At 39.2% G+C, this 16,438-nt stretch overlaps 5 protein-coding genes and 2 long non-coding RNA genes across 7 annotated transcripts; 6 read left to right on the top strand and 1 right to left on the bottom strand.

Moving 5' to 3' along the window:
- Positions 1-1,202: 1,202 nt before the first annotated feature.
- On the top strand, positions 1,203-2,120 carry LOC145711299 (uncharacterized). Its single transcript, XR_014135151.1, has 3 exons — positions 1,203-1,241; positions 1,290-1,480; positions 1,521-2,120. It is a non-coding gene; the product is annotated as an uncharacterized LOC145711299 (long non-coding RNA).
- Positions 2,121-2,514: 394 nt separating this feature from the next.
- LOC145710963 (uncharacterized) lies at positions 2,515-4,057 on the top strand. The gene is made up of 5 exons (XM_081788673.1): positions 2,515-2,602; positions 2,711-3,068; positions 3,106-3,417; positions 3,457-3,631; positions 3,673-4,057. Exons 1-5 carry the CDS (start codon positions 2,528-2,530, stop codon positions 3,974-3,976), a joined length of 1,224 nt encoding a protein of 407 aa, XP_081644799.1. The 5' UTR covers positions 2,515-2,527; the 3' UTR covers positions 3,977-4,057.
- A 723-nt stretch (positions 4,058-4,780) lies between these two features.
- LOC145695462 (uncharacterized) lies at positions 4,781-6,028 on the top strand. Its single transcript, XR_014133731.1, has 3 exons — positions 4,781-4,824; positions 4,892-4,941; positions 5,990-6,028. It is a non-coding gene; the product is annotated as an uncharacterized LOC145695462 (long non-coding RNA).
- A 2,855-nt stretch (positions 6,029-8,883) lies between these two features.
- On the top strand, positions 8,884-9,709 carry LOC145697009 (uncharacterized). The gene is made up of 3 exons (XM_081774145.1): positions 8,884-9,111; positions 9,155-9,351; positions 9,397-9,709. Exons 1-3 carry the CDS (start codon positions 8,926-8,928, stop codon positions 9,707-9,709), a joined length of 696 nt encoding a protein of 231 aa, XP_081630271.1. The 5' UTR covers positions 8,884-8,925.
- Positions 9,710-9,859: 150 nt separating this feature from the next.
- LOC145697018 (uncharacterized) lies at positions 9,860-11,688 on the top strand. Its single transcript, XM_081774157.1, has 3 exons — positions 9,860-10,069; positions 10,110-10,315; positions 11,327-11,688. Exons 1-3 carry the CDS (start codon positions 9,971-9,973, stop codon positions 11,637-11,639), a joined length of 618 nt encoding a protein of 205 aa, XP_081630283.1. The 5' UTR covers positions 9,860-9,970; the 3' UTR covers positions 11,640-11,688.
- Positions 11,689-12,952: 1,264 nt separating this feature from the next.
- On the top strand, positions 12,953-14,184 carry LOC145712117 (uncharacterized). The gene is made up of 3 exons (XM_081789807.1): positions 12,953-13,160; positions 13,201-13,397; positions 13,668-14,184. The coding sequence occupies exons 1-3, from the start codon at positions 12,975-12,977 to the stop codon at positions 13,990-13,992; spliced, it is 708 nt and encodes a 235-aa protein (XP_081645933.1). The 5' UTR covers positions 12,953-12,974; the 3' UTR covers positions 13,993-14,184.
- Positions 14,185-14,217: 33 nt separating this feature from the next.
- On the bottom strand, positions 14,218-16,423 carry LOC145712096 (ciliary microtubule inner protein 2B-like). The gene is made up of 7 exons (XM_081789782.1): positions 16,342-16,423; positions 15,935-16,095; positions 15,717-15,853; positions 15,548-15,625; positions 15,382-15,480; positions 14,418-14,501; positions 14,218-14,372 (listed from the first exon to the last, which is right to left on the bottom strand). The coding sequence occupies exons 1-7, from the start codon at positions 16,421-16,423 to the stop codon at positions 14,276-14,278; spliced, it is 738 nt and encodes a 245-aa protein (XP_081645908.1). The 3' UTR covers positions 14,218-14,275.
- Positions 16,424-16,438: the final 15 nt, after the last annotated feature.

The following is a 16,438-nucleotide window of genomic DNA, read 5'->3' as shown; positions in this document are numbered from 1 at the left end:
AAGGTGCGCACCTGCAGTAAGCTAATGGGACTAGAACCGGTTGCTTGAGCTTGCTGGAAGGAGGAATCACTTTCGTGGAAAAATAAATTTCGCCAAGAAAACATTCTGTTCACCGCAGATGTAGATCCAAAGCGACGAAACAAGAGAGAAAATAAGCAAACATCGAGGATGGAGTACTTTTTTTTATTAACTGCTGAATTAGCTCTTGCTAACTAGGTTATTTTCTTTCTGTTTCTATCAAAAAAATTATCCCAGCCCCTAAGAAGTACCAAAGTATAGGCGGAGATCTGTCCACGGGTTAAGTTGGCCATTAGAGTTATCCAAGCAAAGGTGTCGAGAAAGCTGGTTGACCTATGATAACGATAATGGCACTTAGCCTTCACAACGGTATCCAAAGAATCCTGAAAAGTGCATTTTCGATTGACTTGAAAAAGTCGACTCAACTGGTTTTTTATGGAGACAAAATTGCTGTCTTGAAACGTTAATTCCAAAAAGAGGCGTCGAATTATCCTCAGCAAACGAGTGATAAGAAATTTTCTCTCACTTTGAAGCGCGAAAATATTTGGCCTCCACGAGGGCTAGAAATGTAAGGCAGGGGTTGATAACGTGACGAACTGTTGAGGAGCTCATTTTTTTTCCGGATGATAACATTGTCAATCTAAGTGTAACCCTGCTTTCTAACTTTTGTTGTTTTAGAAGTTTTTTTCGCACAAAAGAAATGACCAAAAAAGAGTCGATTTTCGTCTTCTTTGAACAGTTTCCTTTTCCGTTTATTTTTGAAAATTTCAATTTTTGGTGAAAGTTTCTAACAGTGGACGCCACGGAGACTGGCAAAAACTTGGACTCAAGAAAACCGCGATTCGAGCGTCTTCGAAGTGCCTAAGTGTGAGAAACAATAATTCACGTTTCTGTATGTACCTAATCGCGTGCTTTTACGCGAAAGAATTTGGCTAACACGTTTCTGTTGGATTGGAGGCGAAAATAAAGAAACGTCGATTTATGGTCGGATGATGAAGCCGCGAAAGTATAAATTTTACGCGTTCCTCGATTCAATTAAAAAACAAGCAAATACTGAATTTTGTTTCGTGGGAGTAGGTAACATTTTTATGTTTTGAAAATTTGTCATTTTCCCTTTTTTGACTTGCATGTTGTTTGCTTTTCATCATTCCGGCGCTCTTTTAAAGCCACGTTCAACAAGAAGACTTCAGTTCCAGAGAAAGAGAAAAGTTAATTAGCTAAAAGTAAGTCAAACTAAGTCATTAAATCGGGGTCTATAAAGCTTATTCTAGTGTTGCCGAACAACAGAAATGACAACAGCAACAACAACGATAATAAATGTCAGCATCAATCCAATATTGGATGCACGAAGGAAACAAGACTTCACTTGAGCCAGATTTTGGCTCCTTATGAAGAAGAAGATGCAATCTACCTTCTTCACAGTACAATAAGGAACTGCTAGCCCTCGATAAGTTAATTATCGGTAAGTAAACTAGTTTTTTCTCTCGCCTAAATAAATTTAGATCTGACGCGGCGTTGTCAAAAATCTTCTAAAATTAGAAAAGAGGACGGACGCAGAGATGAGCAATTTTATTACGAAATAATAGCAAAAGCTATTATTCTTCATGGATTTTAAACACTTTTACCTATTTACCTACACTGTCGAAACTCGTTCTCCTCAGTAAGTCAAGCCCAGTTGAGCTAAAAAGAGCTCCCCTTATGATAAAATAAGGGTTTGTCCGTGATCTGTAGGGGCAGATCAAATTTTGCGCCAGAGCATATTATTAAAAATGAGCGCCAAAGGCCTTATGTGATGCTTGAAAAATTAATTGAATATGCGCGCCGGACAAAAAGAAGGCAAACTCCTAAGTTTCGATACGAGTTCCCTTCCAAGTGTGAACAGGCCTTTTAGCATGAAAAGGTAATAAATAAATAAGTGTTTTCCCCTAATTTTCAAGATTTGAGAAAATAAACATGCTAATTTTGCTCGATTTTAATCACATAAGTTCACACTTGTCCGGGGTCATGAAAAAATGACCCCATTTTGCTGACTGAAAAGGAGAGCAAAACTTGCCTTTCTGTATCGTTTACTTTTTTACACATTGACTTTTGACTAATAGTTCGTTCCAAATAAAGTCTTAGAGAATCAGAGTCTGTTATTTGTGATCAAGTACAAGAAATCCTTCTCACAAGTGCCTGTGAGATGATTTTTCAACGGACCGATGGAGATTAAGTCACAATTTAGTAAGTTTATCCGATTTGGCGACACTAATCGCTCTTTAGCGAAAAATAAGGCCTTCCGATGAAGCTTCTGTCAACAACAAAAATGTCAAAACGTGGCGCTAGGAAACTTATGGTTGTATAATTACTTTCATCGTCAGCGAAAGTGCGAAAAATGATTGTAATAAGTAGAAATGCGTCATTTTATAATCCAGACAATTGTAGCTAGAAATCTTCTAGAACTTGAATATTGCCAGTTTGCCTTTAAAAATTGCAGTCAAGATCGAACAGAAGAGAGAGATAGATAGACATGGGAAATACAGTGATAAAGCCAGTAACTGACCCTGAGAAGGGCCTTTTCCCCTCGGGGATGACCCCAGCCATGGTAAATAAGTAATTTGCTCATTTATTTAACTTTCGTTTACATCTTCTCCCGCCGCTTAATATCACTTCAATTATTAATCGCACGTGAATGATACTTACTCCTTCCTAGCGTAAATATCGACCCAAACCTAAGCCAAAGCCAAAAGAATATCAATCGTCTTACAAACAAGGGGACTGGAAGCCGCTGAGACGACCGAAGGAAAAACCAGCGCCGGTGGTGCGGACGAAAAAGATGTGTGAACCAATGGAACCATATCCCGATCCGTTTATTGGAGGATATGAGCTTGCAAATATGGTCGAAGTTGATCTCAGAAGAAATATTCCAGTTACCGAGATTCTTGCTGAACCAGAGCCTGAGCCAGAGCCTGAACCAGAACCTGATCCGGAACCAGCGCCGGAACCAGAGCCTGAACCAATTATTGAACCACTCATTGAAATGCCACCGTTGATTACCGAATATATTCCAGGTAGAATTCTTCTTATTTCTTTTGATAATTTTTCAAGTAAAAACACTCGACACATTCACAAAATTCGAGCGCTGTTGGTACTCAATCCTTATTATGGGACTCATCATTTCGGCATTAATTTCGATCATTATTCATCCAAACAAAGCTCACCCAGAGAATTATTACATCTTTATGCAAGACGATTTTTATAACCCGGGGAATTTAACTGGTCAAATTTATGGCCTCACAAGAATGAGCCAAAACGACGTGGACAAAACATGCTTGAATTTTCAAAATCAGTGGGAAGATCATTTTTATAATCTAACATTATTGGAACATTATGGGAACGAAAATCTAACAGATTACCCAGGTTAGTCTTTATTTCAATCTAAAATTAACCTTTTTGAAGACCTTGCGAATCAATGTGCAAATTTTACCTACTACCAACCGGCGAATCCTCTTGATGACATAATGTATAACTCTCTCCTTTTTCTTCGAAATGAGGTTTTCGATTCTGATGAAGAAGTCACGATTCATGATCCTGTCCACGAAGACGAAGCCTGTAGATACACAAAGACAGTCAAGTAAGAATTTCAGCCTCTGGTCGAATTCATGATTTTTTTAGCCTTGCGACTTCATATGAACTAGAAATTTTCAATGATGACTGTGCAAAGGGATTCCGAGAAGATGTCATTTTGACGTGTAAATTTACCTGCAAGATTCCAACAAGCATCTACCTTACAACAGCCACTCAAACAACAACAACAGCAACAACATGGGTTAATGCATCAACAACAACACTATATACATTTTCATCGACATCATCATCGTCGACATCATCATCATTAACAACAACAATCGCTCAGTCATCATCAACGACTGATAGTCCCTGTCGAATTACAACCTCTGGTACTATCACGTCCTGCTGAGGTTCAAAGATCAGAAGAAGAAAAACAGAAAGAGAGAGAATCTTGTCCAAAACATTCGCCATATATATTTATTTTCAACAAATAAACCCTCAACCTTGAAACAATAAAAGCATCATTCCATCCTCCAGAAAGCGAATTATTACTGTATTTCGCGGAACGAAAAGTGACTTCCGCAAATGTTGCCTGAGAACGTGCTCGATTAAAAAAATCCTCTCTTTGACAAAAGCGGCAAAATCCCGATTACACGAGCAGAAAAAATGTTCGCACTGACGTGTGCGTAAAATTTTAGCAATTTCAATATCATTCGATCATGGTAGATTTATACTTGGCGAACTTTTAATGCACTTTTAGTAGATCGGCTTTGAGTCATTTAGATCAAGCTACTAGGTAGCTTTGGCTGTCTAAATGTAAGCTTTCTCATTATCCAGTTCAATGGATAGCAATTAAAAATCAAGTTTTTAAAAGCCTCAATTTCTATAAAAAAAACGAGTTCGTGGCCCGATGACCTGGAGTAAATAATATCGAATTTTCAATTTATGACTGTCAGGTGATAATTAACCGAGTGTATATCATACACGCGCTTATTTAAAAAGTAATAAAAGGATTAAAATGCAAATAGCCCTGTCGCATCACTGTATTTATCCCATTTGTATTGTTCCATTCTCCAATTGTCCATCAGCACCAAATCATGATTAAATGTACTGTAATGCAACAAATGCAGATGGCGCCAGAGCGTGCCACGAATCGCCGCGGGGAGTGGCACGGTTAGGCACGCAGGTTGAAAATGGAAATCCACCAGTGAGTGTTATGAATGATAGCTCTTATGAGTACCCTGTAGAGAAAGGACTGTGGCTTGAAAAAATGACCGTATCGAAAATTCAAAACTGAACAATTTTGAAGCCAAATCAAAGAGAGCGGAATTTTTTCAAACTATCTTATTTGGGGATTTGGCTTGGCGCTTTTAGGTAAGAAGAAATCGCAAATTAGAGGTTCATCATTTCTGTTTTATCAATTTTAATTGACGCTCAACGCTCACTTGATGGATTTAACTTCACGTTATTATTTCACCCGAAAGGGTTTAGTTTTTTAGTTGATAACATTTTCAGCGCTATGACACGAGCTGATCACTCTAAAAATAGGCAAATCATTATAAATTATAATATTTTTCGACGTTCAAATGAGTCAGGAAGCGGAATCTTAAAAGAATTTTTCAAATACAATCGATTGAAAATTCTACTCAAGTACAAGTACGTGGGGAGTTCTTATTGTAACATCATGGGCGAGTTTAATCTAAATCCTCTTCCGCCACTTAAAAGGTGGCGAATCTCTAGGCTGAAATCTTCAGCTCCATTCGGGTCCAGTTTGCGCTGTAAGCCAATTTTCGTACTAATGCGAAGACATTCCATTTGCAACAGCCTATTTCCATAGCAGACTTTTCTGAACTTTCTAAAGACTGTATTTATATACAGTAGATTCAAAACTAAGCGACTAGGTCTGCTTGATAATTGATTTTCTGGGTTTGATTTTTGGTCTTGATCTGAAGTAGTCATTATTTGAAAACTTGCAAAGCATGAATCTAAGAAACTAAAGCCCCTTTCTCTTTTTACAAGAAGCTTCCGCGAAGACGCTGATTTTTAAAACAATCATCATTGCCCCTGCAACGATATTATTCTTGCGCGAGCTTCAACAGGAAATTTCACATTTTGCAATAATACTCAGAAAAGACCGTGGCCGGATTTGGACCAGTTCGCTTTTTTGCGGTAGTAGTAGTTGAGTTTTATCCGCGGAAAATAATTTTGCGCGATGCAAAATGCGATTAATATTGCTCGATCTTCTTTCAGTGTTGTTAATTCATCAGGGAGCAGAATGAACGACTTTGAACACTGTCGCGAGCGCTGACAGACAGAGCTAATTCCTGATGAATTTGTGCATATGGAAAAATACATGCATATATGATATACCTTCATCTTGCTTCTTTCAATGTCTATTTTGCTCACTAAAAGCTTATTTTAGCGATTTTTGTCCACACGTCTATCAAAGAAGCCATCAAAGGGAGGAGTTTATAGTTCATTTTCTCCAGACTAAAAAGCAATTTCTATGTGAAAAGAACCCTGTCTCCGCTCATCCTTCTAAGATACTACTATTCGGCGTTTTCTCGAGAGCACGTTTATCAATCCCAACTTTCCCAGTTTTGGTTTCGCCCCTAGAACTAAGATAGGGAGCCTTTTCTATCCTTTGATAGCCCTTATCCCCAAGTTGCTTTTGTTTTTAAAGCTAGGTATCAACTCCAAACAGCAAACAAGAAGAAGCAAGAAAACCTCGTCGAAGCGCGAAAAATGCTCAGGCTAAGCGAAAAAGTAGCCAACTTAACAACGGATGGTGTCTTCAGAAAATTCTAGCGGTATTCTGATACGTAACAACGTGTCAGGGGCGCTCTCATTTCCGACGGGTAAAAAGTGATGGAGCAGGGCTCCGTTTCAATTAAAATTAAACGTTTTTTTTGCGGAGCAAATACTGTTTCAAATCGAATTTTAAGGGCTGCCCTTGAAATCATGATTACCTCGAAACACGTCGCCCTGACCCGCTTTCTTTTTCTTATGCGACCGGTCGGAGTCGATTATAATCTGACTCGAAAACCATCTTTATTAAAAATTATAATAAATCATTTCTCATCAAAAAAGATTTTCTTTGACACGAATGATTGATCAAGTAGGTCAGAGAAGAAAGAACAATCATGACCTTGTGTTGAAGAAAGCTTAAGGTTTGACAAGAGTGGAGCGTTTAATGAAACAAGAAATGTCCTGGTATCAAAATAATCGATCATTGTCGAGTGTCACCCGGCGCCTAACATGTAAATCACTGCTGCCGCTATTAATTTGCATCCCATAGAAAATATTTGCGTCCTTCCTAATCAGCCAACTAGTTTGTCGCCTTCTTAGAAACAGTCGTAAACTTGATCTTACAAAAAAACCATCATCCGTCAAAAGACCGAAAATCAACGAAGAGCGACCGTCTTAATATGTAACGAGGTAAGTGCCGTAGAAACGGAATCGGACTTCCAGGAAGTCTAAGCCCAGCCAAGAGCTAGACTCCCAGCTGGGTCCAGTTGACTTATCCGAGGCGCGATATACGCCAGGAAGTTTTGGCTCCACGAAGGGCAACGTGGCCAGAAGCCTGATTTTCCTCAAGTTTTTAAGCGCGCATTAGCCCAAATTTTCGCGATTGCGGAGATAGCTAACGAGTTCGTTTAGAGGATGTCAATTGATATTGGAGACTCAATCAGGTAAGCCCTCATTTATGTTAACCCTTCTTTATATAAAATGTCCGGTAAAAGACGTCAACTAAAAATCCAAGATTGCAGAACCCATCGCCCAAATCAAAGGGGATTGATTACAACGATCTCTCTTGAGCAAGTTAAAAATTATTATTTCAGCGCTTCAAGTTACGAAGAGATTCCAGAGACGTAGTGAGAGCTGCCGATGATCAGCTGTGCGCCGCTGCAAAGTGACTAGAGTTATACAAAGTAATCAAAAGTCCTCTTCTGTCAGCTTTATTCTTGTCGGGCCTATCTATCTTGCGCTGAAATATAAACCTTTGTTTCTTTCAGTTTTGATGCTTTTTTTCTCAATAATGATTAAATATCGACCAGTTCCGTTCTTCCAAAATTTATCATATCTGCTAACGAAAGTCGACCGCGTCACTGGGCAATGAAATCTTACATTAGGAAAATTCTTCCCATATCAAGGTGCGAAATATCTTTCCCACAAAAAGTACGTTCCTTCAAGAAATTACGATGGTTTCCTAAATTTGAGTCTTTACAGAAGTGAGGTTCAGAAAAACGAGATTTTTATGACCATAAGGGTATTTACTTAAAACAATAAGAAGTTCACACGCTTTACTAGCCATGAGCATCTTCTGAGGTTATAATTTGTTTTTGCTTGGTTTCGTTCTATTGATTCGCATAACCAAAATTCTCAGAAGTTAAACCAAGATTGAATGATAAGAAATTGTCTTTAATTTATCCGATAAAAACCTACTTGGCAGGGGATAAAAATACTTAAATTTATTACTTCCTATTCTGACCATTTTACGATTAGCTTGAATGATCTGCTGCATCGGCTTAGAAAAATAAAAGACGTATACTTTCTGACGTAGAAATCAACGAAACATTTTATAGCCCATGATGACGTCGGAAAAAAAATTTTATTCGAGTCCACAAACATCGTTAATCGTCCGTCCGTGACGATTTCCTGAGACGTCACTTGGTCATCTGGGAATAGTAAAAGATGAGAACTTCGAATAGTTTGCTCTCGACGAGTTGAGCTTCCTGGCGTCTAGTTGATCCCCGTTGTAGGATAGAAAATGTCACCCGTGGTATTTCTAAATAAGGCAAGATAGCAATGTTGTATTGTTGATGTCACGGATCATCGCTGGTATTGAGAATAAAAAGCTAGCGCTAACATATTTAACAAATCATATGTTCCAAAAGAGTAACTATCAATACAACAAATCATTGATCAGCATTAGAGCATTCTTTTTGGTTTGTTTCATAAATACCGGTACACTGTTTCCGTAGTACACTATTTTAAATTCATAGGAACAAACTCTTTCCAACATAAGATATCCTTTCGTCAATTTATAAGCTTCACTCTATTTTCATAATTTTAGACGATTACTAACGCTAGCAATTGTCGGTCAGTTGACCCCGTAAACTTAAGAGCTTATTTGCATCACGGCTCACTCAATCACCGTAGTTATGATACGTATGTATTCCGCTGATAGCTCCCTTGTTACGTAGCGATAAATGCCCTTTCAAATCATCCTGCTCATAAAAGAGTGCTGATTTGGACTAGAATCCCTCCCATGGAGCGACCTCCTGACGACACATCGCACATAAATACAAGCAACTTTTCCCATATTGCCAAACCTTTTCATCACTATCAAAAAAAATGAACACTTTATTAATATTTTTCGCCCTATTTCAATTTTGCGCAGCAGCCGAAGATACTCGCCAATATATTGAGATAGAAGAAACCTGGGACGGCAGAAGAGTTCTAAAGAGAAGAGTAAGACAAGCTGAGTTCGACGACGAAGAGGGCTCTGGAAGTCCTGATATTCCTCCTCCAGTTGAAAGAGTAAGCGTTCAATTTTTCTTCGAATCCTTATTTTTCCTTTTAGCTTGACGTATTCGTCCGGGTCGAGATGAACACAAGAATTCCATTCAGTCAAGGACTCAAAAACAAGGAATCTGAAGAATATCTTCTCAAAAAGGCTGAACTTCTTGAAGAGCTCCGAATCAAACTCGAAAATGTCGCGAGCATAGAAGCTGCTGATCTCTTATTCGCTTCTATCGATGTTGATTTTGAAGAAACCAGGTTAGAAGAAAAAACATAAAAACTTTGATTAACATCCATTTCTAGTGGAGAGCTCCGACAATCAACCTCGCCTTCGATGAAAGCCATCATTACAATCCCCTTCAAGGTCGACTCCACAGAAATGCTCAGCGACGAAATGGAACAACAACTTGAAGATCAGTTGCGTGAAACAACCATAACTACTCTTAACGACATGGTTGAAGATGGTCTACCAGAAGGTAGTCTGTTATCGTCCGATCCAGACTTCAGATTTTCCTCTTCTCGTCAGAGCTTTGACCTAACGAGGTGGAATGGGGCAAGCCCCTTGCAAATTTCTCTGAGTTTTATCTGTCTAATTAATATTAATTTTGTTTTCTGAGACTAGACAACTTTGTAAATATGGCTGCAACTTTTTATAATTTAAATAAAGTCTTTGTTCAATTTCAACGCTTAAAAGTCTGGGAAGAACAAAACAATGTACAAAAATGCACTAGGTACTTTGGTAGGTCATAAATCCCGGCATGTATCGATCAAATTTATCAAATTACGAGTATCACCTAAAACAGCGACCTCTTGGCACTTTTATCGAGTACCCAAATTGATGACAAGACGAGCATTCTGAAGAATCCTAAGAGATAGAATGAAGCTCTTCAAGTTTTTGTCTTTCTTTTTTGCCGCTGTCTTTGCCCAGAGTGGGGAAGGATCTGGCTCTGGTGATGTCGATGACATTCAATCCGAGGTAAGACTCTCCATCATGGCCAGGCTATTCAAAGACTTAGATCGTCACAACGGTAGAAATGGAACTTCAAACCGAGATCGACTACGACGCAGATCTTGAGGACAAAGAGTCAGCTGCTTATGCAACCAAGAAGGGACTTCTTTACGAAGAGCTTGAACCTTCATTCTTAGAGGCCGCAGAAGTTACCGACTCGGAGCTCGAACCAAACAGCTTCGATGTCACTTTCGCCGAGGTTGATAGCGCAAGGTAAACGTCAAAAGAATTAATATAGTACTATAATTAGGCTTACCGGACTAAATTTCGGCCCATATTTCTAGCTTAGTTGGGGGGTCATATGATACAGTGTTAGAGAGCCCAGAAGCTGGGCTTTCATTTGGGCACCATATCAAGGGGTTTGGGTCATGCCCGGAAGGCAAATTATGGGACCGGAAGTTCCAAATTCGGGACAAGAACTCTTCTTCCGGTTTTTACGATGGGTTTGGGATATCAAGAGCTTTGAAAAATAGGTGAAATAGAAAGCTTAGACTCTGAGCTTTCTTTAGAGCCAATAAAATTTTGCCGCCCGTTGGTCTAGCGCCCTCTAGTGGCCCTAGAAGTTGACCTTGGCAGTGTTTTAGTCTGGAAACTTCAGGTTTCGACTCAAAATTTTCGAATTCTAAACCTACTTATTTCGTTTTTTAACTAACTATAAACAATAAATAAGTCTTAGAAAATTGAATCACGGTTGATCTTGGAGGTTTTTTTCTCATTTTTTCCGAGTTTCTGTCGAAAAATACCCATATTTCCAAGTTCTCTGGCCACTAGAGGGCGTTAAACCCAAGGGCGGCAAGATTTTAATGGCTCTAAAGAAAGTTCAGAGTCTACACTTTCTATTTATCTACTTTCCATTGCTCTTGAGATCCCAAACCCATCGAAAATATCGATCGAAGAGTTCTAGTGCCTATTTGGGAACTTCCGGTCCCAAAATTCGGCTTTCAGGCATGCCCAGACCCCTTGATTTTGGGCTCAAATGAAAGCCCAGCGTTTGAGAATTCCAAATATGTGTCATAGGACCCCCCGACTACCCTAGAAAAATTGGCCGAATTTCAGTCCGGTAAGCCTAACTATAATACTAATTTGTTAACCAAAAAGCTAGAGATATTGGGCTAAATAATCTCATAAATATTACGATTGGGCTGATAAATAATAGACAGCCGGTAGTTAAATCAGAATCTTCGTCGTTGAAACATTTTTATTGTGTACTAATAATAATCTCAGACGGAAAAGACGACAAGACGAGGTCCGAAAAATGAAGGGAACAGTTTCGCAAAAGTTCATAAGCAAGCGAACAGAAGCATTCACTCCTGCACTCCAGGATCAAGTCAGTGAGCAAGTCCGTGCTCAAACCGAATCGACAGTTCAAGACTACACCGATGCTCCTAACACCGGCTCTTTGCTTACCGCTGGTCAGCAAATCACTGCTACAGAAACATCTACTGGTTACGACTTGACCGAGTGGAATGCTGGTGCACAGTTGAAGATGTGCAGCACGATCTTTGCCGCTCTTCTCGCTCTAGGGCTTCTCAACTAATTTAAATCGACTACTGTACATTGAACACTTGTCCGAGGTTTCTGCTAATGACGATATGTAATAAATTTTCTACTATTTTTCTAAAGATCAGCGCTTTTGGTTATCACTGTTAGCAGTGAGTAAATTATTTAATAGCATCTCACGAGTTTGAATAAACTCGAAAAAGATTTCATTCAAATGAGGTCTATCTAATTTCGTTTCAATAATGAAATAGAGAGGTACTCGCTAGAAAGAAAATATCCATTTCAACTCAAACTCAGAGGAAAATTATGAGCTGGATCTACAGATTTCTCTTAATTTTTGGGTCTTCAGCCGGAGAAACAACGATTCTCGAGGACCATCTGGGCATTGAGAATCCTCAAGATAAAAGAGTCGAGAGAGCCTATGAAAGAAATATAGAAAGAATTGAGAGTGATCTACGGCATGAGGTGGAAGAAATCTCTGGAGATGGATGTGGAGATGGATCAGATGGTGAAATTGTTTCGGAGGTGCTATACCCTTAAGAATTTTCATTATCTATCCTCGTAGATTAAAGTGACAATATCGACCTGCCTTGAGTTGAGCTGTGAGCTCGAAGGAGATCTGCTGAACAAAAGCTCGGACGAATACATCCGTCAAAGTTTACAAATCCTTGAACAATTTAAATCTTGCTTCGAGCAAACTGCGGTCATCACAGATTCTTCATATGAGCAAGATGATTTTGACGTCTATTTCACCGTGATCAGGTGAATCAAGAATAATTCAAATTGAGTAATATAATTGTAGTCCTTTACGCACAAAACGTCATCCACACTTCGAGAATTTTTATCAAGCCTGCCTTTCCATGACCTTTCTTCATGAATCTACTGAGTCTCTATCTGATGAATTGAAGTCAACAGTTAAAAACAATATCGTTAATACCTTCAAAGAAGAACTGGAGGAAAAGCTTCAAGGCACCGAAAACTTATGCTTCGATCCACAGAATGTTACTTTTGCAACAACAACCGAATCTTATGATCTCACTGTATGGAACTCGGATGTCAACATTCAGCTTACTTTTTCATTACTGGCCTTTGTTTTGCTGTTGATCTCCGTCTAAATAGAAAATCGAAATAAAAATGAAATCAAAATTTTAATCAATAATGCATTCCATTTTTTTATTCCTTCATAAAATGGAGTTTTTCCTAGCAACTCATATCATTATATATAAGTCTCAAAAGTCTCAAAACGCAAGGACTACTGAAAAATAAGAGCGCCTTGGCGACCTCCTCATAAAATTTCATTTTTATAAAGCTGATGTTGCTTCGTATACTTACCATTTCTTTACTTTTAAAGAACTATTTATAAAGCCAAGAGATGAGAATGTTATCAAATATTTTCCTCCTTTTTGTTGGGATAGTTCATGCAGTCGAAGTCCTGGAGGAGTCTCTTGGAGGGCCAATCTTTGACAACAGTGTTACAGCTATTGGTAGAAGATCAAGAATTGAACGACAAGCAGATGATGTTGAGGGTTCGGGGCCGGTTGATGATTTCCAATCTAAGGTACACTTAATTTGAAAAAACAGAGCTCAAACCAAATCAGATCACAACAACCGTCGAAACGACACTGAAAACAGAAATCGAGTTCGATTCCGCCCTTGAAAACAAAACCTCCAGTGCATACGCGGAGAAGAAAGAAGCTGTTCTTTCCGAAATAACATCAGTTTTCGACGATGTTGCTGAAACGACTGACTCAGAATACAATCAAGAAGAAATTGATGTTACGTTTTCTGAAGCAAGGTAAAAAATGGCATTTATCGGACATTGACGTAGACGAAATCCGACAAAAGCCGACAATCTTCCCACGGTTTCAAGTCCCCGATCTCTGCCAAAAGCGTCATTACGGGATTACTACTCGTAAATTTATGCAGGACAATAGTATATTCTCAATAGATAAGCGCTTCAATTGATTCTTTGATTGTTATTTCGAAGACTTCCTTTTATGGTTTAAACCGTGCGAAGCTGTCAAAATGTGGTTTTCAAAAGTTCAACTAATAATCAAGAATTTAGCCGAACTCGCCGACAAACAGGCTCATCGACGACAGATGTGACTTTCTTGGTTCCCTTTGTTTCCAAAAGAACCGAAGTTCTCAGCGACGATTTGCAATCCAGCGTTCAGGCGACAGTTGAAAAAGAAGTGAAGGACGCTCTCACTCAAACATTGGCCTCGGAAAACCTTGATGGAGGATCCGTTTTCGTCCCGGATCAAGAAGTTGTGGCTGACTCCGTCGTCAAAGGAGAGAAGGTCGTTGATCCAGAATGGAACTCTGGAGCGCAGTTGCAAATTTGCAACACACTTTTTATCGCAACAGTTCTTTTGAAACTCTTCAACTAATCGCCATTGCTTTTGTGAGCCCATCGAATTGAGACTGTATCTTGAAGATTTGCTTATAATATTTAATGACAGTGCAGTCCGTGCAAAAATTTCACTGTAAATCATCATTTAACTTAACTACACCTATTGTATCTGAATGCGCTGATTTTGTTTCATAATTTTGATACATTTTTTGACTAAAATAAATAATCCACAATTCCGACTGAAATCCAAGAAGCTTCTGAGTTAGGAAAATATAATATATTTAGAACTCGAGTTTACAAAAATATGTATAGCAAGAAAATTATGCCGCAAGACTTCTTGTTGTGTTTCCATAAGTCCTCGCGTGTTCAAATCGCTTCCCGGGCACGAATCCTGTGTACTTTGGGATCAGACCGTCTCTAAATGTCAATCAGTGGATCTTCTATCGCTCGCTAATCATTTACTCTTTGTAAATTCTGAAATTGTGACCGTTCAATTTTACGTCGGAGAGGACAATCTTTCGCGGCAGATTTCGTGCTTCATCCACTCTAAAAACATTCAATTTAAAAGTAATAAGGCTATGTGTAAAACGTTGATGATGTCTACAAGATGACTCACCCACGAATCGTTGTCAACGATTAGATACTCAAAAATTATAAAAAAAAAATACGATAATAGCGAAAATAATCCTCGTTCGGCGTACCCAAAGTAAGAGAGAATCTATTCAGGTTTATGCTGTTTGTTTACCATCAATAACGTGCTCTACTTTTGTCGGAACTGAACCATTTTCAACAAACAAAATGGTTTGATTCAGGCAAAAATCTGTATAAATCGCCGTCTCACCCCCTCTCCTCAGTCCAGGTGTCCCAAACGAGGAGTATAACAACCAGTCACCAGCAGTGCAAAATGTCGAGATTTTTTATGATGGTCAAACTTGACGAAAATGGCGAGAAAAATGCCGGATCCCCGCCAGAAAATAAGAAAGCAAGGAAAACTACAACAGAAAAATCAATGGATCCGGCTGATTTTAGCGCCTGGATGAAGGACAAAATGAATCCATCGCCAGAGAAAAAGAAAGAAATCGAGGAGCTTGAAAGCAAGCTCGAGACAGGAACGAGTCAGAAATTTTTCGAGAAAAGAAACACTTTTTCCAAAAATCTTTTTTGACTTTTTGAAGTGACAAAAGAAGCAGACGCCCTTACTGAATCGATGATCAAGAATTCGGACCGAGCTTCAACCCCGAAACGCGAAGCGGACGAAGACAAGCTCCGAAAACTTCTCGACGAGAAAGAAATCCTCGAGAGCAAATTATTCCGCCTCACCGTGTGCCGAGTAAATTTAGCGATGTAAGGTTCTTACTGTAAAAATTCAACCAGAATAAAGCGAATACTAACAAAAACAGGGCGTGGTCGTTTATTGTGAACGTACCTGTTGAGATAAGACTTCGCAAAACGATGTTGAATTCGCGGGACGAAGCCAGTGTAGCCAGATATGACTCCAAGATCGGGAACAGAAACAGATGAAGTACTTTAGGAAACATAAGATAGCTTTTATCTAGCGACGTGTGTTTGTTCCTTTAAAATTTTTTACTTACGTTTTTGGTTCAAGTTGGGGCAGAATCGTCGACTGGGATCGTTCTAGCCGATGTAGGGGAGCTTCGAATTGCCGTTTTCTGATAACAATCAATTTTAAGACCCATCAGACAATCAGTTTTTTGGAGGAATAGACAAACAGGAGCGCTATAATTTGATAGAATCACTTACCTAAGGTCTTCCTCGTTATGGCGACGCTGAATAAAGACGGATGTTGACAAGTTCACCTTGGGCACAAAGCTCCGTCCAAAATACTGCCGAGAAACGGGAACGTGTCCGGTGTAACCCGAAATCTTTCCGGAGTCGCGCTATGATTTTTCGAATTATTTCCGTTATCAGGGAGTTTTCTCTATTTTGGCGACAATGAAACATCACTTCAAGGAACGTACCGGCTCAGTAGATGGAGCCTGGAGATTGTCTAAAACAGAGGTCTTGCTTCTTCTTACTCCTTTGTCATTGAGGATATCATGGGTGGTTCGTCCATAGGATTTCGAGTATCGAAAGGCTTGTTGTGGGACGTATCCTCCATAGCCGGGAACGAAGTAAGGGTCTTATAAGTTCTTAATTATTTCGCGAAGAATTTTTTTTCTAAGGATCAGAAAGAACTTTCCTGGGGCAAAAGCTTTCAGTGAAGAAGTCATATTCTCTTGGTTTCAATTTGCCTCGTTGACCTTTTAATACTTCTCAATCTAAAAATCTGGCGATCGTTATAAGCAACTCTGTTATTTGACAACCATTATCTCTGAATTGCTTTCTCTCTGTGTATCCACTTTGAGACAAAGCTGAACAACCGTACTGTACTGTCGCTCTGTCCCACGGCCCGGGAAGATAGGGTGGTAGATACTGCGAGTTCTAGTGGAACTCTGAAAGTCACACATTTTTGTTTGCGAAGA

Source organism: Oikopleura dioica, chromosome 1 (assembly GCF_907165135.1).
Source record: "Oikopleura dioica chromosome 1, OKI2018_I68_1.0, whole genome shotgun sequence".
Classification (NCBI taxonomy): Eukaryota; Metazoa; Chordata; class Appendicularia; order Copelata; family Oikopleuridae; genus Oikopleura; species Oikopleura dioica.
This window is presented reverse-complemented; position numbering and strand designations above follow the sequence as displayed.

What these genes read in the sequence shown, in the direction of transcription:
- LOC145710963 (XM_081788673.1), top strand. Translation starts at nt 2,528, where the DNA reads ATGGGAAATACAGTGATAAAGCCAGTAACTGACCCTGAGAAGGGCCTT. An exon ending in CGGGGATGACCCCAGCCATG is followed by an intron (nt 2,603 to 2,710) that starts GTAAATAAGTAA and finishes ACTCCTTCCTAG; the next exon opens with CGTAAATATCGACCCAAACC. An exon ending in AAATCTAACAGATTACCCAG is followed by an intron (nt 3,418 to 3,456) that starts GTTAGTCTTTAT and finishes ACCTTTTTGAAG; the next exon opens with ACCTTGCGAATCAATGTGCA.
- LOC145697009 (XM_081774145.1), top strand. Translation starts at nt 8,926, where the DNA reads ATGAACACTTTATTAATATTTTTCGCCCTATTTCAATTTTGCGCAGCA. An exon ending in TTCCTCCTCCAGTTGAAAGA is followed by an intron (nt 9,112 to 9,154) that starts GTAAGCGTTCAA and finishes TTTTCCTTTTAG; the next exon opens with CTTGACGTATTCGTCCGGGT. An exon ending in GTTGATTTTGAAGAAACCAG is followed by an intron (nt 9,352 to 9,396) that starts GTTAGAAGAAAA and finishes ATCCATTTCTAG; the next exon opens with TGGAGAGCTCCGACAATCAA.
- LOC145697018 (XM_081774157.1), top strand. Translation starts at nt 9,971, where the DNA reads ATGAAGCTCTTCAAGTTTTTGTCTTTCTTTTTTGCCGCTGTCTTTGCC. An exon ending in TCGATGACATTCAATCCGAG is followed by an intron (nt 10,070 to 10,109) that starts GTAAGACTCTCC and finishes TCAAAGACTTAG; the next exon opens with ATCGTCACAACGGTAGAAAT. An exon ending in GCCGAGGTTGATAGCGCAAG is followed by an intron (nt 10,316 to 11,326) that starts GTAAACGTCAAA and finishes TAATAATCTCAG; the next exon opens with ACGGAAAAGACGACAAGACG.
- LOC145712117 (XM_081789807.1), top strand. Translation starts at nt 12,975, where the DNA reads ATGAGAATGTTATCAAATATTTTCCTCCTTTTTGTTGGGATAGTTCAT. An exon ending in TTGATGATTTCCAATCTAAG is followed by an intron (nt 13,161 to 13,200) that starts GTACACTTAATT and finishes AAACCAAATCAG; the next exon opens with ATCACAACAACCGTCGAAAC. An exon ending in GTTACGTTTTCTGAAGCAAG is followed by an intron (nt 13,398 to 13,667) that starts GTAAAAAATGGC and finishes TCAAGAATTTAG; the next exon opens with CCGAACTCGCCGACAAACAG.
- LOC145712096 (XM_081789782.1), bottom strand. Translation starts at nt 16,423, where the DNA reads ATGTGTGACTTTCAGAGTTCCACTAGAACTCGCAGTATCTACCACCCT. An exon ending in GCGAAGTCTTATCTCAACAG is followed by an intron (nt 14,502 to 15,381) that starts GTACGTTCACAA and finishes GAATGTTTTTAG; the next exon opens with AGTGGATGAAGCACGAAATC. An exon ending in AATTTCAGAATTTACAAAGA is followed by an intron (nt 14,373 to 14,417) that starts GTAAATGATTAG and finishes ATTGACATTTAG; the next exon opens with AGACGGTCTGATCCCAAAGT.